The 21,921-nt window shown below is 46.8% G+C and overlaps 1 protein-coding gene across 1 annotated transcript in view; it reads left to right on the top strand.

Moving 5' to 3' along the window:
- Window positions 1-5,248, top strand: part of LOC121861104 (proline-rich protein 36-like) — a 31,329-nt gene extending 26,081 nt beyond the window's left edge. Inside the window, exons 16-18 of the mRNA XM_042358666.1 lie at window positions 4,126-4,323; window positions 4,612-4,849; window positions 4,977-5,248. Of these exons, the coding sequence (XP_042214600.1) occupies window positions 4,126-4,323; window positions 4,612-4,849; window positions 4,977-5,248 (708 nt within the window). The remainder of the gene's footprint in view (window positions 1-4,125; window positions 4,324-4,611; window positions 4,850-4,976) is intronic.
- Window positions 5,249-21,921: the final 16,673 nt, after the last annotated feature.

Here is a 21,921-nt window from a genome sequence, read left to right as displayed (position 1 = left end):
TGAAGCTGGTTTCCTTTCAGTTTATGTTGGCTGCAAATTCTAGAACCTAGAGCTGTGAGGAGACCTAGAATGTGAGATGGGCCTATCTGCAGGTACAAGTCTATCAGTATGACCAGTTTGTTGTTTTTTCAATTGTAACTATAGTTCTGGTCAGTACTCAGGTCGTCAATGACAGTTGTGTAAGTCAACGAGTGGAGGCCAATGTGTGATTTTTCTAAAGCTCGGATTTATTTAACAGTGTAGAGTCAGCATTTGTTTAAGATCAGAGTCTTGCTATCAGTCTGGATCGATGTCTGAGTGGCAACTTGTTGGTGTAGGTCACAATTCCAGATTAGCTTCTTAATCTTCACTCTCCTCACTGTGCAACTGCCCTTGCACCTGTGTTCGTGTTGGTGCTGTCCTCTAATGGCCTGCAGGTTAGGTCACACGTTCCTCTCTCTGGAGCCAGTTCTAATGTTATCTGCCACTCTCCAGCTGGTTTCGTGTCATCTTTCTCTGCAAGGTGAAATACCTACAAGCCTTTATCACAATTTTTTTGCAGCTGGGTAGTGTTCCTCCTTCACCATGGCAGGGAACAACGTAGAATCTCCAACTTTCATGAACACTAGTGTCATCCCGCCTCCCCATCAAAGAACAAACCAATTGATTCCATTTTCTCTTATCATATCAAACTCATCTTCTGGAGTTTACTGACAAGTTTCTTACCAGAGCTCCTCCTTGCGTATGATCTATCACCCAGGTGATTAGACATCATCAGGTGTTATCAAACCACCGTCAACCCGACGCTGTTGCTATCTCTGATTTCGTTAGAAACCGGTGTGATTGTCACTTTATGCTGTGATATACTCCGGGATATCGCTTCCTATTTCGAATCTTATGCCTGGAAGTTTGGGATCAGTGTTATTTTCTGGGTTAAGACGTCACCCATTCTCTGGTCAACCTCCGGATCAGCCATGGGGAAGTCATTGGCTCTGAATCAACGGCTCAATCATCGGCCTTTTACTCACCCTAGGCCTTCTCAGAGTCTCTTTCCTCAACGCTCTCTTCTCCTCTTCTGTCTCTCTGTGGCAGCCTCCTGTCTCTTAGACTCCGGAATATCTGGCTACAAAGAAATCATGAGAGCCCTATACGCCAGTCTTCTCTCTCTGTGCTGACAAATGCCAGTTCGATCACAAGAATCTTCAGTTCACGCTTGCCAAATACAGGAGATGTGGGCCTCGGATTTGGTCACGGTCATCAAACTCAGGACCAAGACAATTGGGCTTACAAGTAATTATATTAAATGTGGGTCCAGTTGCTTGGCAAAGCTGTCATAACTTTCGTTTCCTCTCCCAAGAGATATCTCTTGCCTTTTTAACCCTGACTGGCAGTCTCTCACCTAATCTTCTTCTGACTTTGTTATGACTGGAGCAGACTGAGCCCAGTGGCAGAGTGTACTGTGCCAAGACAGCTTTGGTCATATCACTGGCATCTCGCATTTGTGTGTAAGTTCTTTGGTTCTTTCACTGGTTGCCTGATTAAAACACCGTATCTCAAGCATCTCTCCAATGTAGGCAACTCCGACTTCCCAGGGCTCTCTCCCAGACTAGATAGTGACTGAGATGGCTGGATTTTGGTTCTCGTCCTGGCAGCAGCCATCACAAGTAGCTATCAGCCCATAAATACTCAGAATCTGAAACAGAAAAAAATATTTATTTATGGTTGGGTTGTTGAAAGTAAAGTCAGAAAGCAATGTTCACTATTTAATTGTAATACTAATGCAGCTGGCACATTGGGTGTGATAAAATTTCACTAAAATTTACCCTAGCAAAGGTTGCAAAATATTGTTGTTATTTTCTGTTTATATACTAAATCTACCAAAAAGTGATGGGCCCATTAGTTTGGCAATCTTCCCTCATAACCCACCCTAATAGGAGTGTGCCTTATTTCATCTCCACCGGGATCAACTGTGGTGCAGATAAAATTGTCCCGAGAGTGACTGAGATGGCTGGATTTTTGGTTCCTCGTCCTCACACAAGCAGCCATCGCAAATATTATCAACTTATAAATGCATCAGAATCTGAAACAGAAAAAAATATTGTTAGTTGGGTTGTTAAAGAATGAAGTCAGAAAGCAATGTTCACTATTTAATTGTAATGCACTAATGCAGCTGTACGTTAGATTTTTGATAAATTTAACGCTAAAATTTATCTAGCAAAAGATTGCAAAATATTGAAACTGAAATTATTTTCTGTTTATATACACTAAAATCTACCAAAAAAGTGATGGGCCATTAGTTTTAGCTGATCTTCCCTCCTATGACACACCCTCCTATATCAGCCTTCCACCTTAGGGAATCCTTTAAAACAAGGACACACACTTTAACAATGCACACACACGAGGGGCACTTAATGACACTTCACAGGAAATTGCAGTCACTGCACACTGCTCAAAACTCGTTGGTTATTCAAACGAATTTTTATGGGAGGCAATGGCGACGGATGACGGAGTTGACGGAGGAGGTCTACTGGCCTTGATTTTACACGAACGCACTTATTTCCACTTAATCAATCACTTGATACTCACTGCGCCATGGAGATGTTCGGGGTACTTGGTTCTAACTACAGGAGCGAGCATAAACACCTGTAGAGTTCTGTAGGTTCTTATTAACAGAAATATACAGGGGTGCGATTACAAGCGCAGGTAGTCCTTACACTCCTATAGGGTCAACTGACCTCACTCTGACCTCTCAGGCGACATGTGGTAAGTGGTATACTATCAGCTTCCAAATGTCGCCAGGCACATTTATCTAAGCGTGTGGTGACATGAAACAGGGGCATTGCCACACGCTACTGACTAGAGAAATAATGTGTATATATAGAGTACATACATGGCATACATACAACATACGTAATATACATACAAACATGAAGAAAAATTACCATAGGTTGTAGTTACGAAATTATGAATGGAAATAAACACTTCCAAACCACCCAGTGAATCCACACAACGTTTACAGCGCTTATGTGTGTGTGTGCTAGACCACGATGCTTCCACCATACACCATCTATATCTTTTATTTTAACTACATATTTCAAAAACCTTAAATTACATGTGGATCAGTCACTCCTCATTTGACACACTTATATTGTAATACTTTGACCATCCCAGAAAGGACGCTGTACTAACCTCCAGCACCGACCCAGGTGCTGGAGACCCAGGTACGATCGAGAAAATAACCAGTGTGAAGGGCTCGAAGATTACGACTGTAAAGGCCTGGGACTTTGGGGATAGAAATCCCTTACCAGGCTAATCAGGATCTTAATAAAGGAAAGTCAAGGACCATGGTTTTCTGAGGAATAACAAACAACCGTTTGAGATTGACATCTCTTTACAATAAAAATATAACACAAAACTCTGACACCACTCAACAAACATCAAATAACAATTACGGGAGTCAAACAATTAATGGAAGCAAACAATTTAAGGGAGCAAACAATTAATGGGAGTCAGCAATTAATAGAATCAAACAATTAATGGGAGTCAACAACTGATAGAATCAAACAATGAACAAATATTTCCTACGGCAGTGGCCCTGGGGGAAGGTACTGGAACACGGTGATGCACACTCAGGGTAGGGAAGCGTCCATTCAACTCCACACTCGAGCGACGTCTTGAAATGGCAGGAGAACACCGGGACACAGACGGAATGAGATGAACTGGCAGTCGTGGTATGCTGTCGTGGTAGATGACCAGAGAATTGACAGTCGATAGGTGAAGGTCTGGGAACACAGCCCACGAGTCCAGGACCTATGATGAGATCACAGCCAGAATTTGACGGACAGCGGGGTAGCTAGATAGTGACTGTATGGCGGCTGGGTTGAATCTGCCTGTGACCCAGATAGTCGCTGCCGTTCTCACCTCTGTCCAACCGCCCCAAGTGTCGTCTGCACCAGCAAACGAGCGAGTTAGTAGCGGTAACCAGCAGGAAGATCGTTTCCGCCCTTACAACGACATATGAGATTTTTAGATTTTTTTTATTGCCCCGATGGGGGCTAGTTTATTGGGCACCCCTTTACATCCTGTGCAAAAAAAAAAGACATATGACTAGCAGATCCAGGCAGAGTTGCACTCCCCATATTAAAGGTCAAGGTCGGGGAGATAAGGCAAGAAACGAATACAACAGTGATCACCGGAGCACTCTTGGACTCAGTCAGCAACAGGCCTTCCTGCACCGAGAGCCTAGCTAACCGACTACGAATAACAGGGAAGTCTGTTTCCATCTCCATAGGCATGATCCTGAAGGAGACGAAGAGCGTGAAGGCCAAAGAGATCGATCTGAAGGTGACTAGCATCGGAATAAGAAGAAGTCGATCCATCAACATTCCCAGAATCCTAGTTAGGTTGTGGACACCAGAGCCGTTGCCAAGTGGAGGCACCTCCAAGGAACCACATCACTCAATGCACCGGAAAGAATGGATCTCTAGATAGGGTTGGATATACCATAAGCCCTAACAACATTAGAGGTAAGGACCGGTGAGAACGGAGAGCCGTTCGCGGTGCGCACACTTCTAGGAAGGACCATAAATGGGCGAGTATCTCCCACATCACCCAGTATTGAACCTAAATAAGCCCGAGAAGTTGAGAACAGTTTTTGACTGTGCAGCAACGTATGAGTCAGTGTCCCTGAACAGCCAAGTGATGCAAGGGTCAGACCTCAACAACAAATTGATGGGAGTCCTTATTAGCTTCCGACAAGAAAAGTTGGCACTCATGGCTGATATCGAGGCTATGTTCCACCAGGTACGAGTACTGCCTGAGCATCGAGACATCCTGCACTTCCTGTGGTGGACAGACGACCAACTATCAGGTGGGATGAGCAATGACCAAACACAACAGAGCTGCTTGGCGGTAGTGGCTAAATGAACTTCACCACTTGTCCCAAGTACGCATCCTTCGATGTTACCAACCTAAATGTGCAAATCCAAAACCTACAGTACAACTGCACCACTTCTGCGACGCCTCCCAGCAAGCATATGGGGCTGTATCCTACCTCAGGATCACAAGTGGAGATGGAGCCCACTCTACCTCCTTTGTGTGTGGCAGAGCCAAGGTAGCTCCTCTGAAACAGCAAACCATACCTCGGCTCGAGCTATGTGCGGCAGTGTTAGCGGCCAAAGCAGACAAACAACTGAGAGAAGAACTAGAGTTGCAGATCGACAGATCAGTGTTCTCGACAGACAGCATGGTCACCCTTCACTACATATGAAACACAGAACGGCGCTTCCATACCTTTGTGGCAAACCAAATTGCAAGGATACATGAGAATTCTGACGCAGAACAATGGCGACACGTGAGCTCCAACCAAAACCTAGCTGATGATGACAGCCGTGGACTGCATGGGGCAGAATTGAACAAGGACTGCAGATGGATTCAGGGACCCCCCTTTCTTTTGTTGGAAAAAAAAAATAAAAAAAATAAATAAATTTAAAAAATAATAATAACAATAAAAATAATAATAATAATAAAATATTGGCCAAAGAACCCAAAGCCGATTCCTAACCTTGCATGTGGAGACCCGGAGGTAAAGGGAGAAGCAACAGTACTGGCAACGAGCACTGAGCAGGGGGAGAGTACCCTAAAAGGGCTATGGGTGAGGTACTCCTCATGGCATAAGCTACTGAACGATGTGGCGTGGCTCAGGAGGTTCCTACAGTGGCGCTTTAGCTATCCAAAAGGAAGAACGTCACCAAGAAGATCGACTGAAGATCAGCGAGTTGGATGAGGCAATATTAGCTGTCTTGAGCCTGATACAAAGGAAGGGATTTCCCCACGAGATGGACGCGCTGGAACGAGGACGCTCCGTCAGGACTGGTGACGTAAGCAGACTGGAACCTTACCTGGGTGCAGACGGCCTGATCAGAGTAGGCGACCAACTGAAGCGTGCTGCTCCCCATCCAGACCAAAGGAACCCCATACTGTTACCCAGGGGCAAAACCACAGAACTTATCGTACAAGAGGTACATTCGACCAGGGTTGGCCACTCAGGACACGAGCACACTTGAGCAGCACTACGCGAGACATATTGGATACCCAAGTGCCTTAAGTTGATCGATCGAGTACGTGTGTAATTTGTCGAAGACGCAATTGGAAGCCTACCCACCAACGCCAAGCCGACCTGCCAGAGGACCGGGTACATCCAGAAGATCGGCCATTCACCTGCACCGGAGTCGACTGTTTTGGTCCCTTCATGGTTAAACAAGGCCAGGCCCGGGCGAAAAGATGGGGATGCTTGTTTACATGTCTGGCCACCCGAGCTATACACCTGGAAGTCCTCACCTCACTGAACACAGACTCATTCATCAACGCCATGACGAGGTTCACATCCCACAGAGGACCTCCCAAGCTCATCAGATCCGACAATGGAACCAACATGATTGGAGCGAACAGAGAACTTCGGGAGGCGGTGAGTAAGTGGAACAGCAGTGATAATGTTAGGAACACACTCTTCCAGAGACAAATAAAATGGGAGTTCAACCCTCCGACTGCCTCTCACATGGGTGGAGTATGGGAGCGTCAGATCCGCACAATGAAGAAAGTTCTCTAGGGGGTATTGGGCACACAGGCACTAGACAACGAGCGACTCAACACCCTGTTCTGTGCCGTGGAAGAGATTGTCAACGTGAGGCCCATCACCCCAGCATCCGACGACCCGAGAGACCTAGAAGCACTCACACCGCTTCACCTACTGCGAACGCACGCGGGTACCCTGCCCACTGAAGGCGATCACTCCATAGCAGAAGCGTACCGAAGAAAATGGAAGCATGCCCAATTCATTGCAGACCAATTCTGGAAGAGGTGGGTGAAGGAATATCTCCCGACACTCCAGCGGCGACAGAAGCACTGGGGAAATCGTCATCAAATCTGGACCTCCTCTCCCAAGGAGAAAATGGATGCTAGGAAGGGTATTGAAGGTGGTACCAGGTGATGATGGCCTGGTGCGGCGTGCCAAAGTGAAGACGAAGGACTCAGTGTTAATACGTCCAGTGACAAAGCTCTGCCTATTGGAGGGAGTCAGAGAGTGAAACTCCCGGCAGACAATGGGTTTCGAGCAAGCTCAACAGGGGGAGTGTTACCGCCACAGTAGGATAAACTAGAAAAGAGAGAGAAAGAGAGGGATAGAGAGAGAGAGAAAGAGAGACATGAGAGAGACAGAGTGTTGACAACGAACTTTGCTGAGATGTTAAATGTGAAACAGATGGCCCTCGCCTCGGGCTGACTCGCTCCCTGTGGGGTTCAGAAGACAGTCTCTAGCCGTCCAGTGAGCTAACAAGTCAGGGTGCGAATAAGTCCTACATTAGACCCGAAACACGTAAGTTTTTTATATGGTTTAACACCCCACTCTACTCAAATATGTCATATGTAGTTGTTAATAGTGAAGGAACGTACGAATGAATTAATTATCTCATATGTAACATATGTAATTTGTACTCAGCAGGTTTTGACCGAATAATGAACAATCGAGTCCTACGTGCAAGGGTCTCATTATCCAACAGTCGCTCATTGGGCGGTTACAAAGATATTGCTGAGTGTCTACTGTACTGTACTGTACTGTGTTGACCACCAGGTAAGTCTCTCCTATCTTAATGTTCTCTCTGTTCAGCGAGACTTGTAGAAAACGTATATATACAATGTTGTTCCTGAGGGAAACTGGGTAATATTGGCCACATACATATATACATACATACATACTGTGATGTCCCTCCTTGCTACCCACAATATTGAGGAAAGGCAAAGTTGACAAGTAAAAATACAGAGTGAATAATTTAGGGGTAGAAATACGTGGATGCATCAAGTAAGGAGCACACACACAAGAATCACTGTTTGTGACAGACAAATTAAAGTTATGAAAGGGATAAGAAGATTATCATATAAAATAAGTAATTTAATGACATTTACATTCAGTATTGATTAAGTTAGCTAAAAAAGTACATTAAATATCACAAGTAAAGCAAAATATGCAAATATCAAATCAAAAGAAACAACTAAGTGTGCTGAGGCCATAACACGGCCACGGGAGGTGGCGGAGAGTAATGCAGGATCAGAACAGGTTCTACACCAGCTAAGTACTCTGAAGAAGTGCGTCGAAGAAATGACAATTAGCGGACCTACTGTTTAGGGAGAGGAGGAAAAACGGGAACGTTTCCAGCGCATGAACAATGTAGTAGTTTTTGGAGTCCCTGAGAACCAGGTGGAGGGAACTGAGAGTAGGATAACACATGATAAGATGCAGTTTAAGAATACTTGTACAGAGGTTCTGAAGATGCCATCAACCCCTCAGGATGTGAGGAGGCTGGGACAAAAGCAGAGGGATAAGCCTCGCCCCCTCAGGATCCACACTAGTCAGTGAGGAGGAGAAATGGGAGGTTATTCGGCAGGCAAAAAACTTAGCAAGGAGCGAGGCATTTCGAAGTGTATTCATTCACCCACATTGCACGGTAATGCAGAGGGAACAGAACAAGAAGCTCCTGCAGGACTTGAAGTAGAAGAGGGAGGAGTCAAGGAGGAACGGAGATGGGTGTACATGGGTTATATTCAGGGGGAGGGTAGTGGAAGCAAGTGTGCTGACACAGAGCCAGTGGGCAGCAGTGCACCCTCCACCTGCTCTATCCCCACCAGGGAGGTGGCACCAGCTCCGCCTACCAGCCGGGAGGAGGCGAGCGCCGTGTAAACACTGACATTTCTAACCACACCCTGCAAAATACAGTGTCTTTAGCAAATGCCGCAGCTTCTGAGAATGGAAGGGGGCCGGAGTTACTACTAAGAGCAGAGACGTTACCGAGAACAAATTCTGGCTTGAATGTCATGTACACTAATACTGACACGTTCCTTGATAAGAGAGAAGAGTTTGAAACACTACTGAAGGTACACCTGTAACGACCACGGTCTTACACGTCAGTTAGCGCCAAAATCAAATGATTCATATTACACTCAATAGCCCACAAAACATGTAACTCTGCTTTCGTTTGAGTCCTCCATCTGAGGAGTCCGTTTTCTCATCACTTCAAGACACCTCAGTCCTCCGTTATCCCATTTTCTCTGACTTACTGAAACCAACCTCTCTATAAAATTAATTTGAGTGTGAGAGAGAACACCCTTGTTTTGAGTCAACTTAGATATGTCTGTTTACAGTTGGAACATACAAGATCCATTGTGAGTGGTGTTGAACGCTTCAACTGTCCTTATTGTTAGTAAAACGTGTCAAGTAAGTGAGTGTCGAGTTGGCCAGCTAGAGTGGCGTATTTTATGTCGTCCGTGGGGATATCCATGAGTTTCTGATCGTGCCTGAAGTTATATCATTTTGTCGCCCCGACATCAGAGAATCTGATGTTTATAGTTTAGTTAGTGTCAGTTGTCTATTTAAGAAAGTCATTAATCTCCTGAACTATTTTGTCAACTGATATAATCTCCAATATCTAGCGCCTTCCCGTGAATAGCTCCTTGTCCGCCTCAGGCCTGAGCTTGCAGAATTAATGTTATCTACGTGTATATTTCACCTTTTCCTGGCAAGCTCAACCCCTGATTAGATTATATGAATAGACATAGGAAATTACCCTGGTCAAGAACACCAGAGTTCATAACTAAGTATACAGTGATCCAAAATGGTAGAGAAATTATGTTGTTGGTAAGATCGACCCTTCTGGTATGAATATGGAGGCCCAAGCTGCCCCGCGGGTGCACGTATATACCTCTACACGAGGGAGAATCACGCATTCGTGACTCTTCCTCAACGTCTCTCCAGGTTTGTTAACGTGTGCTCCCCGCCACCTATTAATTCAGTTTAACTTAGTCAATTTTGTGAATATCAGTGTTCATGTGTTAACATAGTGAATTCTGTGCCAATTAAGTCGAGTAACGTAGAGATTTAGACATCGTCTGAACCGTTGCCAGACGTATGTTTTGTATAGTTGAAGTTAGACATTTACGAATTCGTGACTCTTCCTCAACGTCTCTCCAGTATGTTGAGCTGAATATTCATCAGCTACCGTGGGTCGGTAACCGGGTTGGACGATGCCGTTAATTCGACAGGATTAAACTGGGAAGTCCGTTTCCTGCAAATCAGGCGCCAGCTCCCTGGGCGTGTTTCGGTCTACAACCAACCCCTAACAGCGATCTTTAATTGTTGTAGAGACCAGCGTTACCCTGGGGCACTCCTCACAGTTACATGGGCCTAAGTATTATTGTATCTTGTTTGGGAGATAACCAGCAGAAATATAGTATCCCAGGTTAAGTATAGAACCACTGAATGAGAATTCAAAGTGCCATGTTGTTCCTTGCGAATTAACAGGAGGTATTGTATGTTGAGATAATTGTGGAGTTGTCCAGTGTGTTATGTATTCATCGGTAGTGACCATGAATTGATAATCTGAGAGCATAATGATATAACCAAGAAGTGAAGAGTTAATTTGCTACTTGGTAAAGTAAGACCTGAGGGTCCAGTGATATCTGGTGTATACCCATTACTGAATATCATTTGGCAGAGTAATAATACCACAATTGTCGATTGAAGTAATAAGTATTTGGAGGTAATTAATGAGGTAATTGTAGGTTATGTATCTAAGCTACTGTGCCGAGTAGCAACCTTGTATATAAGCTACTGTGCCGAGTAGCACCTATGTATATAATTACGTGGCAACACTGCATGTGTTATGTGGCAACATTGCCCCGCGGCTGCCATATGGCAAGGCAGTCTCAGTCTGACTGTGTGAGCCGTGCATGGCACACGCTAGTCACCGCTTGTATTTCTCCTATCCCTTAATAAACGGACTTCAGTGTTACCCGGTGTTTCCCTACCCATCACTACATTCTTCAGGAAACACATGTAACCATCATGGCACAGTGACTAGGATCTGTGGACTTACAAGTGCGTGAACGATGGACAGTTAGCCGGAGATGTGATGTGCGCGTCGACTCTTAGTGTGTTGTGTTGTGTTTCGCCGCGATGTGCAGTGTTGGGCCGTCACAGTGCTTTTTAGTGACGGTGGCAGTGTTAGTGTCAGTGTATTAGTGTGTGTCTAGAGCTGAGAGTTGAGCATTGGCCTGTTTTTTGTGGTACCCACGGAGCACGCAGGCGTACACCCTTCTCGTGTGACATCCAGGGAGACACTGACGGTCTCAACCCCGCGCGGCGTCTCTAGCCACCGGCATTAAGGCCACCACGAAGTGCTCTCTCAGACAAACACACACACACGCACGCACTCACTCACGGACAGAACAGTGGACTCTATGCGTTATTTCTGCGCTGTTTATGTCATATATATGTGGTTCGAGCTGTTGAGGCGCCACTTTATATACTAAACAGTGCAGTCCACGCACACACTAAGATGGGCGGTAAGAAGGGACAACGTCAAGATGGGAGACACGACTCCCCACCACCTTCCCCTCCACCGGGCGCAGACTCTCATCCTCCACCTCCAGTGACGGACATTGCCACAATTCTGAGGTGGATGGACGACCGGGACGAGAGACGCAGAGAGATGGAACTTCAGAGGGAGGAGACACGAAGAGAGGAGGAAAAGTTGCGTTTTGAGGCACTATTGGCGACCCTGGCGCTAACCCACCCTCCCTCACTCGCAGGTAGCGTGCATCAAGGCGCCAATATCCTCCCTCCTCCACCACACCAGCGTCCTCCAGGTACTCTTGCCTCCAAACAAACAGCTCCCAAGGCATCTGTTCAACCCCCACCCGCCCTCTCACCAGACGTCACGTTTCAGCTTTTTCGTGAGTGGAGGCGGCGTTGGACAGATTACTCCACGATGGTGGACCTTGACAGCATGCCTCCAAACAAACAGCTCATCCAACTGCGGATGTGTTTGTCGCTGGAGACCCAGAGAGTTTTGGAGCACACATTGCAAGTGCCTCCCGATTCTACCTCTTCAGTGACGGATGTGCTCGACCTTTTACAGGAGCATGTTAAGGGTCGGAATAACGAGGCTTTGCGTCGCCGCGCCTTCGCCAGCTGCAAGCAGGCGGAGAACGAATCCTTTGACGACTTTTTTGTACGCTTGAAGAGTTTGTCAGAGGAGATCGACGTCTGCAAGGCGCACAGCCGGGAATGTGAGGAAGCCTGGATCAAGCACGGGATCTTGACAGGTGTCAGGCAGGAAGAGTTGGTGCAGCGACTCATCCCCCTGGACGCTTCCTCCACACTCCAGGTGGTAGTGACTGAATGTCGGTCATACGAGGCCACCAAGTCCGCCAGCTCTGCCTTACGGGCCCCTCCTGCTGTGAGAGCAATCTCTCAGTACAAGAAGGGTAAGAAGGCGGCCAACAACGCAAAGGCTGCCACACATTCTTCCACGCCTCCACCTAGTGCTTCCTGTGGCAGCTGTGGAAAGCAGCACGGCCCCAAGACTTGCCCGGCCGCCGACGCACTGTGTCGTGGATGTGACCGTAAGGGCCACTGGTCTAACACAGACAGGTGCCCTGCACGAGGCCACAAGTGTCAGGCCTGTGGTCGCTATGGACACTACGACAAGTGCTGCCGCCAACCGAAGCCCAAAAGCCCGAGACGAGGAGGAAAGCAGCGCACTTCCCTCGGGGTGGTTCGCGCGCAGCCCCCTCCAGATGGCCCACGCAGTCCCAAGCAGCAGCGGAGTCACATCAGGAGGGTGGAATCGACCACACGCCCCAGGGCTACCCCTTCCCCCACCATCCGCGTCGCCGTCACACACGGTGATGTGTCGGGTCACATCGAGGTGATACCGGAGACCGGCGCTGATACTACAGTGATTGGGTTGAAGCACCTCCAGAAACTGGGCCTCACCAAACGCGGCCTGGGACCACCGCCGCAGCTGCAGTACTACAATGCGGACGGTTCCCAGATGCCGGACGCTGTGGGCTCCTTTCAAGCAGAGATCACCTACGGCGACAGGTCGTGTCACGGATGGATCGACGTGCAACCTACTCTCGCTACACCCTTGTTGTCGTGGGTGCACTGCAAGGAGTTAGGCGTGGTGCCCAGAGACTTTCCTGAGCAGATCCCAGCTGCTTGGTACACCGCCAGCAGGGTGCGGGAATCAATGAGCGACGCGCCTGGCGCTGCCGCACAGAGCTGCCCAGAACCCGCGTCCACTCCCGCCCACCCACGTCACGGTGGAAGACGTCTCCTTCAACCACAAGGGCCTACTTCTGATTCGCTGACCGCCTACTGAAGGCTATGGCAGGTCCGGCCATGAGAGGATACACCTGCGGAAGATGCACAGCCGTTTGCCATACACACTCCCAGGTTGATTCAGGAACAAAGAAGGAACTGGATTCCTGATGGCCCAGGGTGTCATCGCACCCGTTGGTGACGACCTAACTTCAGTCGCTAAGACTAACGTGGAGTGCGGATTACTACCGATTGCTTAACAGCCACCTTCATGAAGTGGATCCGAAGGTACGGCACTTCGATGGGCGCCCAAGATCCGATCGAAGAAGGATCAGCCACTGACCCGCTGCCACACCGACTTCTCTAAGCTTAACAGCCAGGTGTCCCGTCCCGCCCACCCTTCACCCACACCTTTTGCAGCTATACGGAGTGTGGATCCGAAGGTACGGCACTTCTCGACGATGGGCGCCCTCTGTGGTTACTGGCAGATCCCACTGAAGAAGGAGGATCAGCCACTGACAACTTTCATCACGCCTTACGGACGCTTCCGCTACTGCCGTGGCCCTATGGGATTCGCTGCTACGGGGGACGCCTTCTGTCTCCGTGGTGACATGGCACTTCAAGGCATGGCCAACTGCGTGAAGGTAGTGGATGACGTCCTCCTCTACGATGAGGACTACCTGACGCATCTTCGCCGCATCAATGAGGTACTGACCAGGTGTAGGACGCACGGCATCACTCTGAATGCCGAGAAGTTCGTCTTGGCCGCACCTGCAGTGTCCTTCTGCGGCTACCGACTCTCAAGGGATGGCATTGCTGAAGACCCGGAGAAAGTTCGCGCCATAGTGAACTTTGCAAAACCTGCCAACCTTACGGATCTCAGGTCTTTCATGGGCCTGGTGAACCAGCTGGCAGAATTTTCTCCTGACGTCTCCGCCGCTGCCGTGCCTCTCCGCCCCCTGATGAGCCCCAAGAGGACTTTCACGTGGACCCCTGACCACGACCTCGCCTTTTATAAGGTGAAGGAGGCCCTGTCAAGTCCACCTATCCTCGCTACTTTCGACCCAGCGCTCCCCACCGTCCTCCAGACAGACGCCTCGCGCCTGTATGGGGTTGGTTACGCCCTTCTCCAGGATCACGGTGGAGGAAAGTACCCGCTCGTACAGTGTGGCTCTCGCTTCCTCGCCGATGATGAGTCTCGCTACGCTACCATCGAGCTGGAGCTGCTGGCAGTGGTATGGGCCTTATCGAAGTGCAAATTTTACTTGATTGGCCTACAGCACTTCGACCTCATCACAGACCACAGGCCCTTGGTCCCCATTCTTAATCACTATTCGCTGGACGCCATCGAGAATCCCAGCCTCCAGCGCCTGAAGGAGAAGATTTTGGCCTTCGTCTTCACCACGGCTTGGCGCGAAGGTAAGGAGTTGTGCATCCCGGATGCCCTCTCCCGCTCCCCAGTCAGCCGCCCTACACCTGAAGACGAGATGCTCAGCACCGAGGCCGGCTTCTCCGTCAGCAACATCGTCACCTTGCAGGCCGTACAGTCCCTCGCCAGCACCCAGGCCTCAGTGTCGCCACCCGACAGCGATCTGGCCCTTGAGGAACTACGGACCGCGGCACGCGACGACCCCTCCTACACTCAGCTCTTGGAGAGTGTAAGGACTGGGTTCCCTCGCGACCGTTTGACCTCCACAACGCCCTACGCCCGTATTGGAAGATACGTGAGGACCTCTACGCAGATGGGGACCTCGTCCTGTACAGTGCCCGTGTGGTCGTCCCTGCAGCTCTCCGTCGTCGTGTTCTGGCCCACTTACATGACAGCCATCGTGGAGCAGAGGCCACCAAGCGCCGCGCAAGGCAGGCTGTGTACTGGCCCGGCATTGACGCGGATATCGTCAATACGGTCTGTGCCTGTGAGCCGTGCCAGATCATGCACCCCAGTCAACAGCAGGAGCCCCTCTTGTGCGACGACGTACCCACCAGACCCTTCGAGTCCGTGTCGGCTGATTTCTTCAGCACAGCTGGGAAACATTTCCTAGTTGTCGCCGACCGACTCTCTGGCTGGCCTGTGGTGGTAATCTGTGGCTCGGACACGACGTCCGCGGCCACCATTCGCCACTTCCGGCACCTCTTTCGTGACCTGGGCATCCCGGTACGTCTGCGGACGGACGGTGGGCCACAGTTCACCAGCCGGGACTTCACAGGATTCCTGGAGCGTTGGGGAGTCCGCCACATCGTGTCAACACCCCACTACCCACAGTCAAACGGCCATGCTGAGGCTGCGGTCAAGACAGTCAAGCACCTCATCCTCAAGGTGGCCCCTTCAGGCAACATAGACTGTGAGGCGTTTGACAAAGGACTCCTGGAGTTACGTAATACTCCCACCCACACAGGACGCTCCCCTGCCCAGATCCTGTATGGTCACCCTCTCCGCTCTTGCGTTCCTGCACACGACAAGGCCTTTGCTAAGGAGTGGCAGACCAGAGCCGAGAGCTGCGACCGCCGCGCCGCTTCACGTGCCCAGGACGCCAAGGCTCGGTATGACGACCGTGCCCGCCCTCTTCAGCCACTGGAGATTGGTGCCCTTGTCCGTGTCCAGGACCCGACGACGACACGTTGGGACAAGGTGGGCATAGTGATGGGCGTCGGCCGGTCGCGGGACTACAAGGTCAGGATGCCGAGCGGCCATGTCTGGTGGAGGAACCGCCGCTTCCTCCGGCCAGTCCCACCCCCTGCTGCTGGCCCCCTGACCGAGGACGAGTCCCCTACACCTCACGAGGATCCGCCCCACAGTGCAACTCGACGCTCAGAGCGACTTATGACTAAGAAGTCCGCTCAAGACAAAGACTATGAGCGTGAGGGGGTAGGGAGATGTAGGTTATGTATCTAAGCTACTGTGCCGAGTAGCAACCTTGTATATAAGCTACTGTGCCGAGTAGCACCTATGTATATAACTATGTGGCAACACTGCACATGTTATGTGGCAACATTGCCCCGCGGCTGCCATATGGCAAGGCAGTCTCAGTCTGACTGTGTGAGCCGTGCATGGCACACGCTAGTCACCGCTTGTATTTCTCCTATCCCTTAATAAACGGACTTCAGTGTTACCCCGTGTTTCCCTACCCATCACTGCATTCTTCAGGGAACACATGTGACCATCAGTAATAAGTTCTTGAAGTGTTTGATGACTTAATAAATAAATTGCAGTTCTGTTTTGTCTGAGTGAATCTAAGATGCATCTTATCCAATCACTGTGTTGATAAATATTGAATTAGTAATCTACGTGTATCACCACTCTATCCTTTCCCACATTCGTTCTCAGAAAATAACTAACTCATGTGCCTAGAAGCTCGCTACCTAACAGTTAACTAAGATATGTTATAGTCTAATAAAATCCTGGGTGGTGGCAGGTCTACCGTTGTAAGTATAATAAGTGTGGTAATAAGAAAGACATGGTTTCCCAGGTTAATCCATGGTTTAGAATATAACTAGAACAAAATATATGGAAGAGAATATAATACATATGAAAGAAAATGTAAAGAAAGAACATTGACTTGGAAAACATAAGCCGAGAAGCATAAGAGATACTTATATAAGAATATATAAGAATATAAGGTATATAGAGATAAAGAACATATAAGAATATAAGCAAGAATATATAAGATTAAGTATATATGTACAGAATTGAAGAAGGATAACTATATTAAACAGGACACTCATTGGAAAGAATGCTACAACGAACATATAAGTATATGAATAAATAAGAAGACTAACAGAAAAATAATATCTGGATGGTAAATTATAAAAAGAGAGAACTCGGCCCGTTACAAATGGTGGCAGCGGTGGGATTATTTTCATTCGAGAACCAATTTGAAGGAATGAGGTGCGGTACTTTGGTGAATTTGTTTTCTCAGAAAACAGTATACAGTAATGTATAATTTTATCATCAGTAAAGAGTACAAATAATTGTGTCATTTAAAGTACAAACTTTTGTGTCAAGTACAATACTGTATTTAGAACTGCAAAGATATATTTTTTTAAGAGTTAGGTAAGAACTAACAATTGATTCAGTTTCACATTTTTATTTTTTTTTGTGAAAGAAAGTTATAATTTCTTTTGTGTCACAAAGTTAGGGAATGCACCAACTTTTTTTTAGTAAGCTACCTAACTGATCTTTTTGAATTTTTATTGTGTGAAAATTCAGGAAAGTGGTAATGGCACATTAGTGTAATTTTTATTTTCTTTTGTGACCAGTGAATTAATCTATTGATATTTACAGACATTGAGTGGGCAGTTTACATCTTCCAGGTTAAAAATGTGATGAACAGTGTTCATCTCTTGAGTGCCAACGGAAGTGTCATATTTACAAAGGTTATGTAATCCAATGTTTTATTTGTAGCTGTGGCAGTTATTGGAAATATTGGTGTGATTTCAATAGAAAGTGTTCAGATTCTCACTTGAAGTATTTTTCTAACTTGAATTTATATTATATCACCTGAGTTGAGTATTATATGATCTTTCTTTGTGTGTATTTAATTATTTTTGTTCTTTTTCTAGTGAATTTAATTTTGATCTAACAAGAAAGGGTTTTAGTTTCCATTTGATGTCAATTTATGACAAGTGAATTTATTGATATAACAAAAGTTTAGTGTTAAATTTTTCCATATGGCATTTTTAATCTGTTTCTTTAACTGATAATTTCATTAAAGACTGCATTACAATTTCTTACAGTGTAGACTTATATGCATTGTTAATAAATGTGCTATATGTAGTTGAGAACGAATGCCTGTGTATTTTCAGCAAATGTATTGATTAGGTTGAGGACTCTGTGGTGACATGGACGCCTCTAAGAATGCAATCTCTGAAACCTGATCGTTGAAATTACATGTAAGGTCCACCAAGTGTTGAGTACAGCACAGAGTCAAGATAATTGAAAAGAGACAGTGAATACTGGTTGAGTACAGAAAATCGGCTTTTCTGCTAGTCATTTGTGAAATGTAGAGAGTTATATTTTCATGGGACATTCTCATCAAGTATCATCACTTAATGTTTTAGCATTACTCTGAGTACCTTGTGAAGTGAAACTGTGTGTTGTTTTCTTTAGAGAGCGTTAATTTTTGTGTGACAGTCTCCGAAACTATTGCCAATAATTTTCACGATTATACTTTTAAGAAGTATCCTATGCAATTTTGTGTCAATGTTTAACCCCCGTGTCTGGAAGGGTGTTAATTGAATTTATCTTTGGTGAGGTAGTTTTGCAGAAGTTTTGTTGGGACATCAACACACGATGATCACAGTAGTTATTAATAAGTTGCAACTTGTATGCGAAGAAGGCTGAGAAAGCTAGTTGTTGTCATGGCTACTAGAATTTGGGTGTTTGAGAAGGGGAAGTCAGTGATTTGAAGAGATCTTTTGTTAAGTATGCTTAGACTTACCCAACTTAGATGAATTTGTAGAGAGAGCGGCAAGTAATGAATATTATGCTACACTAGACTTGAAAGGCGCATATTATCAAGTGATACTTAATGACAAAATCGAGACCTAACCACCTTTAGTGATAATTTACGGAGGTTTACACATTTACCCTTTGGCCTCTCAGCCACCATTTTTTAACAGAGAAGTAAACCGAGTATTATCCCCTTTAGCAGCGAAAGACTAGGTAAGGAACTACTTCGATGACGTGATAGTGTGGGCTAATGATTTCACAACATTGGTGAACAGGCTGGCCAGAGTGTTTGATAGATTCGTAGAAATGGGAATCAAATTAAACTTATCGAAGTGTCAGTTTGGCCAACAACAAGTGAAATTTTTAGGGCATGTAGTGTCAGAGAGAGGCATTGAACCAGATCCAGAGAATGTCCAATCGGTATCAGAGTGTAAACCCCCAATTAATGTGAAGCAAGTTCGCCGGTTTTTAGGAATGTGTAGCTTCTACCGTAAACATGTCCCCAACTTTGCCAAGATAGCTTATCCTATCACCGAACTCACTAAGGCAAATGTCAATTTTGTGTGGACCGATAAATGTCAGAGGTCCTTTGATACGTTGAAACACGCTCTCACTTCATTTCCGGTTCTCGTTAAGGCAGATGCCAACAAACCTTTTGAATTGCACGTCTGTGTAGGAGCTTCCCTCAATCAGATGCAAACAGACGGCTCGTTACGTCCGGTCGGTTATTTTTCCAGGAAATTAAAACCCTCGGAATTGTGTTAGCATGCCGGTTCTTCCATCATTTTTTGTGGGGCACACAAATTACTATCAAAACTGACCACCAACCTCTGACCTCAGTCTTCAGGAAGAAGACTAAGAATCAGAGAATGAACTGGTGGATGTTAGAAATGAGGGAATATTCCTTTACAATTGATTATAAACCCGGTAAAGCAAATGTTGTAGCTGATGCGTTAAGTAGACCCGTGAGAGTAGTAAGGGAAGGGCGGCTGAAAGACCTAGTATCTCAATTTCCTACGCTAGAGGGCTTAACACCTGCCGAGCTTGGACTAGAACAACAGAAAGAACCACGGTGGAAAGAGCTCTTGCAGTATTTGACTGGGGAAAAGTTACCGAGGCACAGATACCCTAAAACCACCATTGATAAGTTTGAAGTGATAGATGAAGTTTTATATCTAGTAAAAGAACAGATTGTGCAAAGCAATACTCTATTGCTTGGTAGTACCTGATTATTTACGTGAGGCCGCCTTAAAGTTAGTACACAAGAGTGCAAAGTCAGGTCACTTAGGGCAGTGGAAAACCATTGCCAAGACAGAAAGTCTATTCTACTGGCCAAACTACCGTAAGGATTGTATCGACTTTGTGAAATCATGTGAAAGCTGTCAGAAATTCAAGGGGACTAAGGGTCTTACCCAGAAATGGCAGGCCTTACCGGTAGTTTCCAAGCCTCTCGAGCGAGTTTCTGTCGACCTGACTGACATGCATGCGGGGGTCAATGAGTACCGTTATGTGTTGACGGTCCTCGATCATTACTCTAGATTTGTTAACTTCTACCCCCTTCGAACTAAAGCGACACAAGAAGTTACCCGAGAATTTGAGAAATTCACTAATGTATTTGGCAGCCCGAAGACGGTGATTGCCGATAATGGAGGGGAATTTACAGCAGCCCACTTTAAGAGTTTTTGTAGAAGGAGTAATATTAGTTCATATTTCACTTTGCCATACCACCCCCGAGGCAACAGTGTTACAGAAAGAATGCACCGAACATTTAAGACCCTCCTTGCCATCCTGCGTGAAGACAACCCCCGACGTTGGCCCAAGTTCTTAGGTCCCGTGCAGTGTGCATTGAACAAGGCTGTGCACTCCACGACTGGAGTGCAGCCACGCTTTGCCTTCTTCTCACGCCATGCTCACCGACAAGTGGGTATTGGATTACCTGTAATAGAAAGTGAAAGTAGTGAGGGGTTAAGAGAAGCTCACCAATTGATAAAAAAGACTTCCGAGAAAACGTCAAGGGAAGTCAGACAACGAGCCAATAGAGATAGGAGGAACGAAGAAGTCCAGTTGGGACAAATGGTATGGGTGAGGGCTGAAGTACCTCTCCCAGGTACTAGTAGGAAATTGAACGCCAAATGGAGGGGTCCGTATACAGTAACTGATATCATCCGAGACGGTGCCGCCTATGAACTCACAAACATGTCAGACGAAACAGAGATAATTAAAAGAGCCGCAGAGAAAGTGAAAAGGTTCGTAGGTAGGGATATGTTTGCGAAGTTGAATGACATTCAGGTTCCACCTTGTGAGTCTTCATCAGATTCAGAACCAGTTGGAAGGGAAGGGTTGGCCAGTCCAGGGAACCCAGGGGGAGTTCCTGCGGCTAGGTTCCCACAGAGAAGGAGGAGACCACGGATTCGTATGGATCTCTAGGAACAGAACCGGTTGGTCGGTCACGTCTCTCAATTGCCATGAAGGGCACTTACTTAGTACTTGAGATTCGTTGATCGTGAACATCAACTGTTTGTTTTGCCATGCAAGTTTGGCCAGTGTGAGACTTTTTGGGAAGGGATTGTCAGTATGTAGCCTGGGCCAGAGGAATGAGTAGATGTGTCTTACTGCAGTGAGAACATCGTTTGGTGTGAGTGATCAAGTTTACCTGGAGGTCCTAAGCGCATAGGCTTAAGTTGGTGTAGGAGGTAGTTGAGCTGGACTTTAGTCACGGCTAGGCGTGTACAGGAGTACCGTACATGGACCTAGTGCAGTTTAAGACAGTTGCATTGCAAAGTCACGGCTAGGCGTGTACAGGAGTACATGGACCTAGTGCAGTTTAAGACGCTTGCCTTGCAGAGTCACGGCTAGGCGTGTACAGGAGTACATGGACCTAGTGCAGTTTAAGACTCTTGCATTGCAAAGTAACAGAAGGGCACTGAGGTTTTGGGGGTTTCATGTGGACCGGGTCGCTGGCATTATAGACTATTTGAGTCCATGCTCTGACCACTTAGATCTTGCCTCGTCTCGTGAGTGAAGAATGATTCTTTCGTGATAAGGTCAACCCTAATACTTCAGTGACTGGATGGGGTCCGCCTAACTACTACAAGCTTGAGATCTCAATTGTTGAATTTGGTGCTTGGGTCCAGTGTTATACATATCTGATCAATCGCCTAGATGGAAACTACCTGTCATCCTGGTGGATGGTGTAGTTAAAAATGTACAAAACTGTAATTAAGGCCGGCCTGTTTTTATTATTATGTCTGTACTATTGATGTATGATTATGTTCTTCTGTGGGTCATGACCAGTATTGCTTTGTTAGTTTTATCTGCCCATGTCTGGGAGTTTTTTGTG

This window comes from Homarus americanus, unplaced genomic scaffold (assembly GCF_018991925.1).
Source record: "Homarus americanus isolate GMGI-L3 unplaced genomic scaffold, GMGI_Hamer_2.0 scaffold52806, whole genome shotgun sequence".
Classification (NCBI taxonomy): Eukaryota; Metazoa; Arthropoda; class Malacostraca; order Decapoda; family Nephropidae; genus Homarus; species Homarus americanus.
The sequence above is the reverse complement of the archived record's forward strand: the minus strand, read 5'-3'. Positions and strand labels throughout refer to the sequence as shown.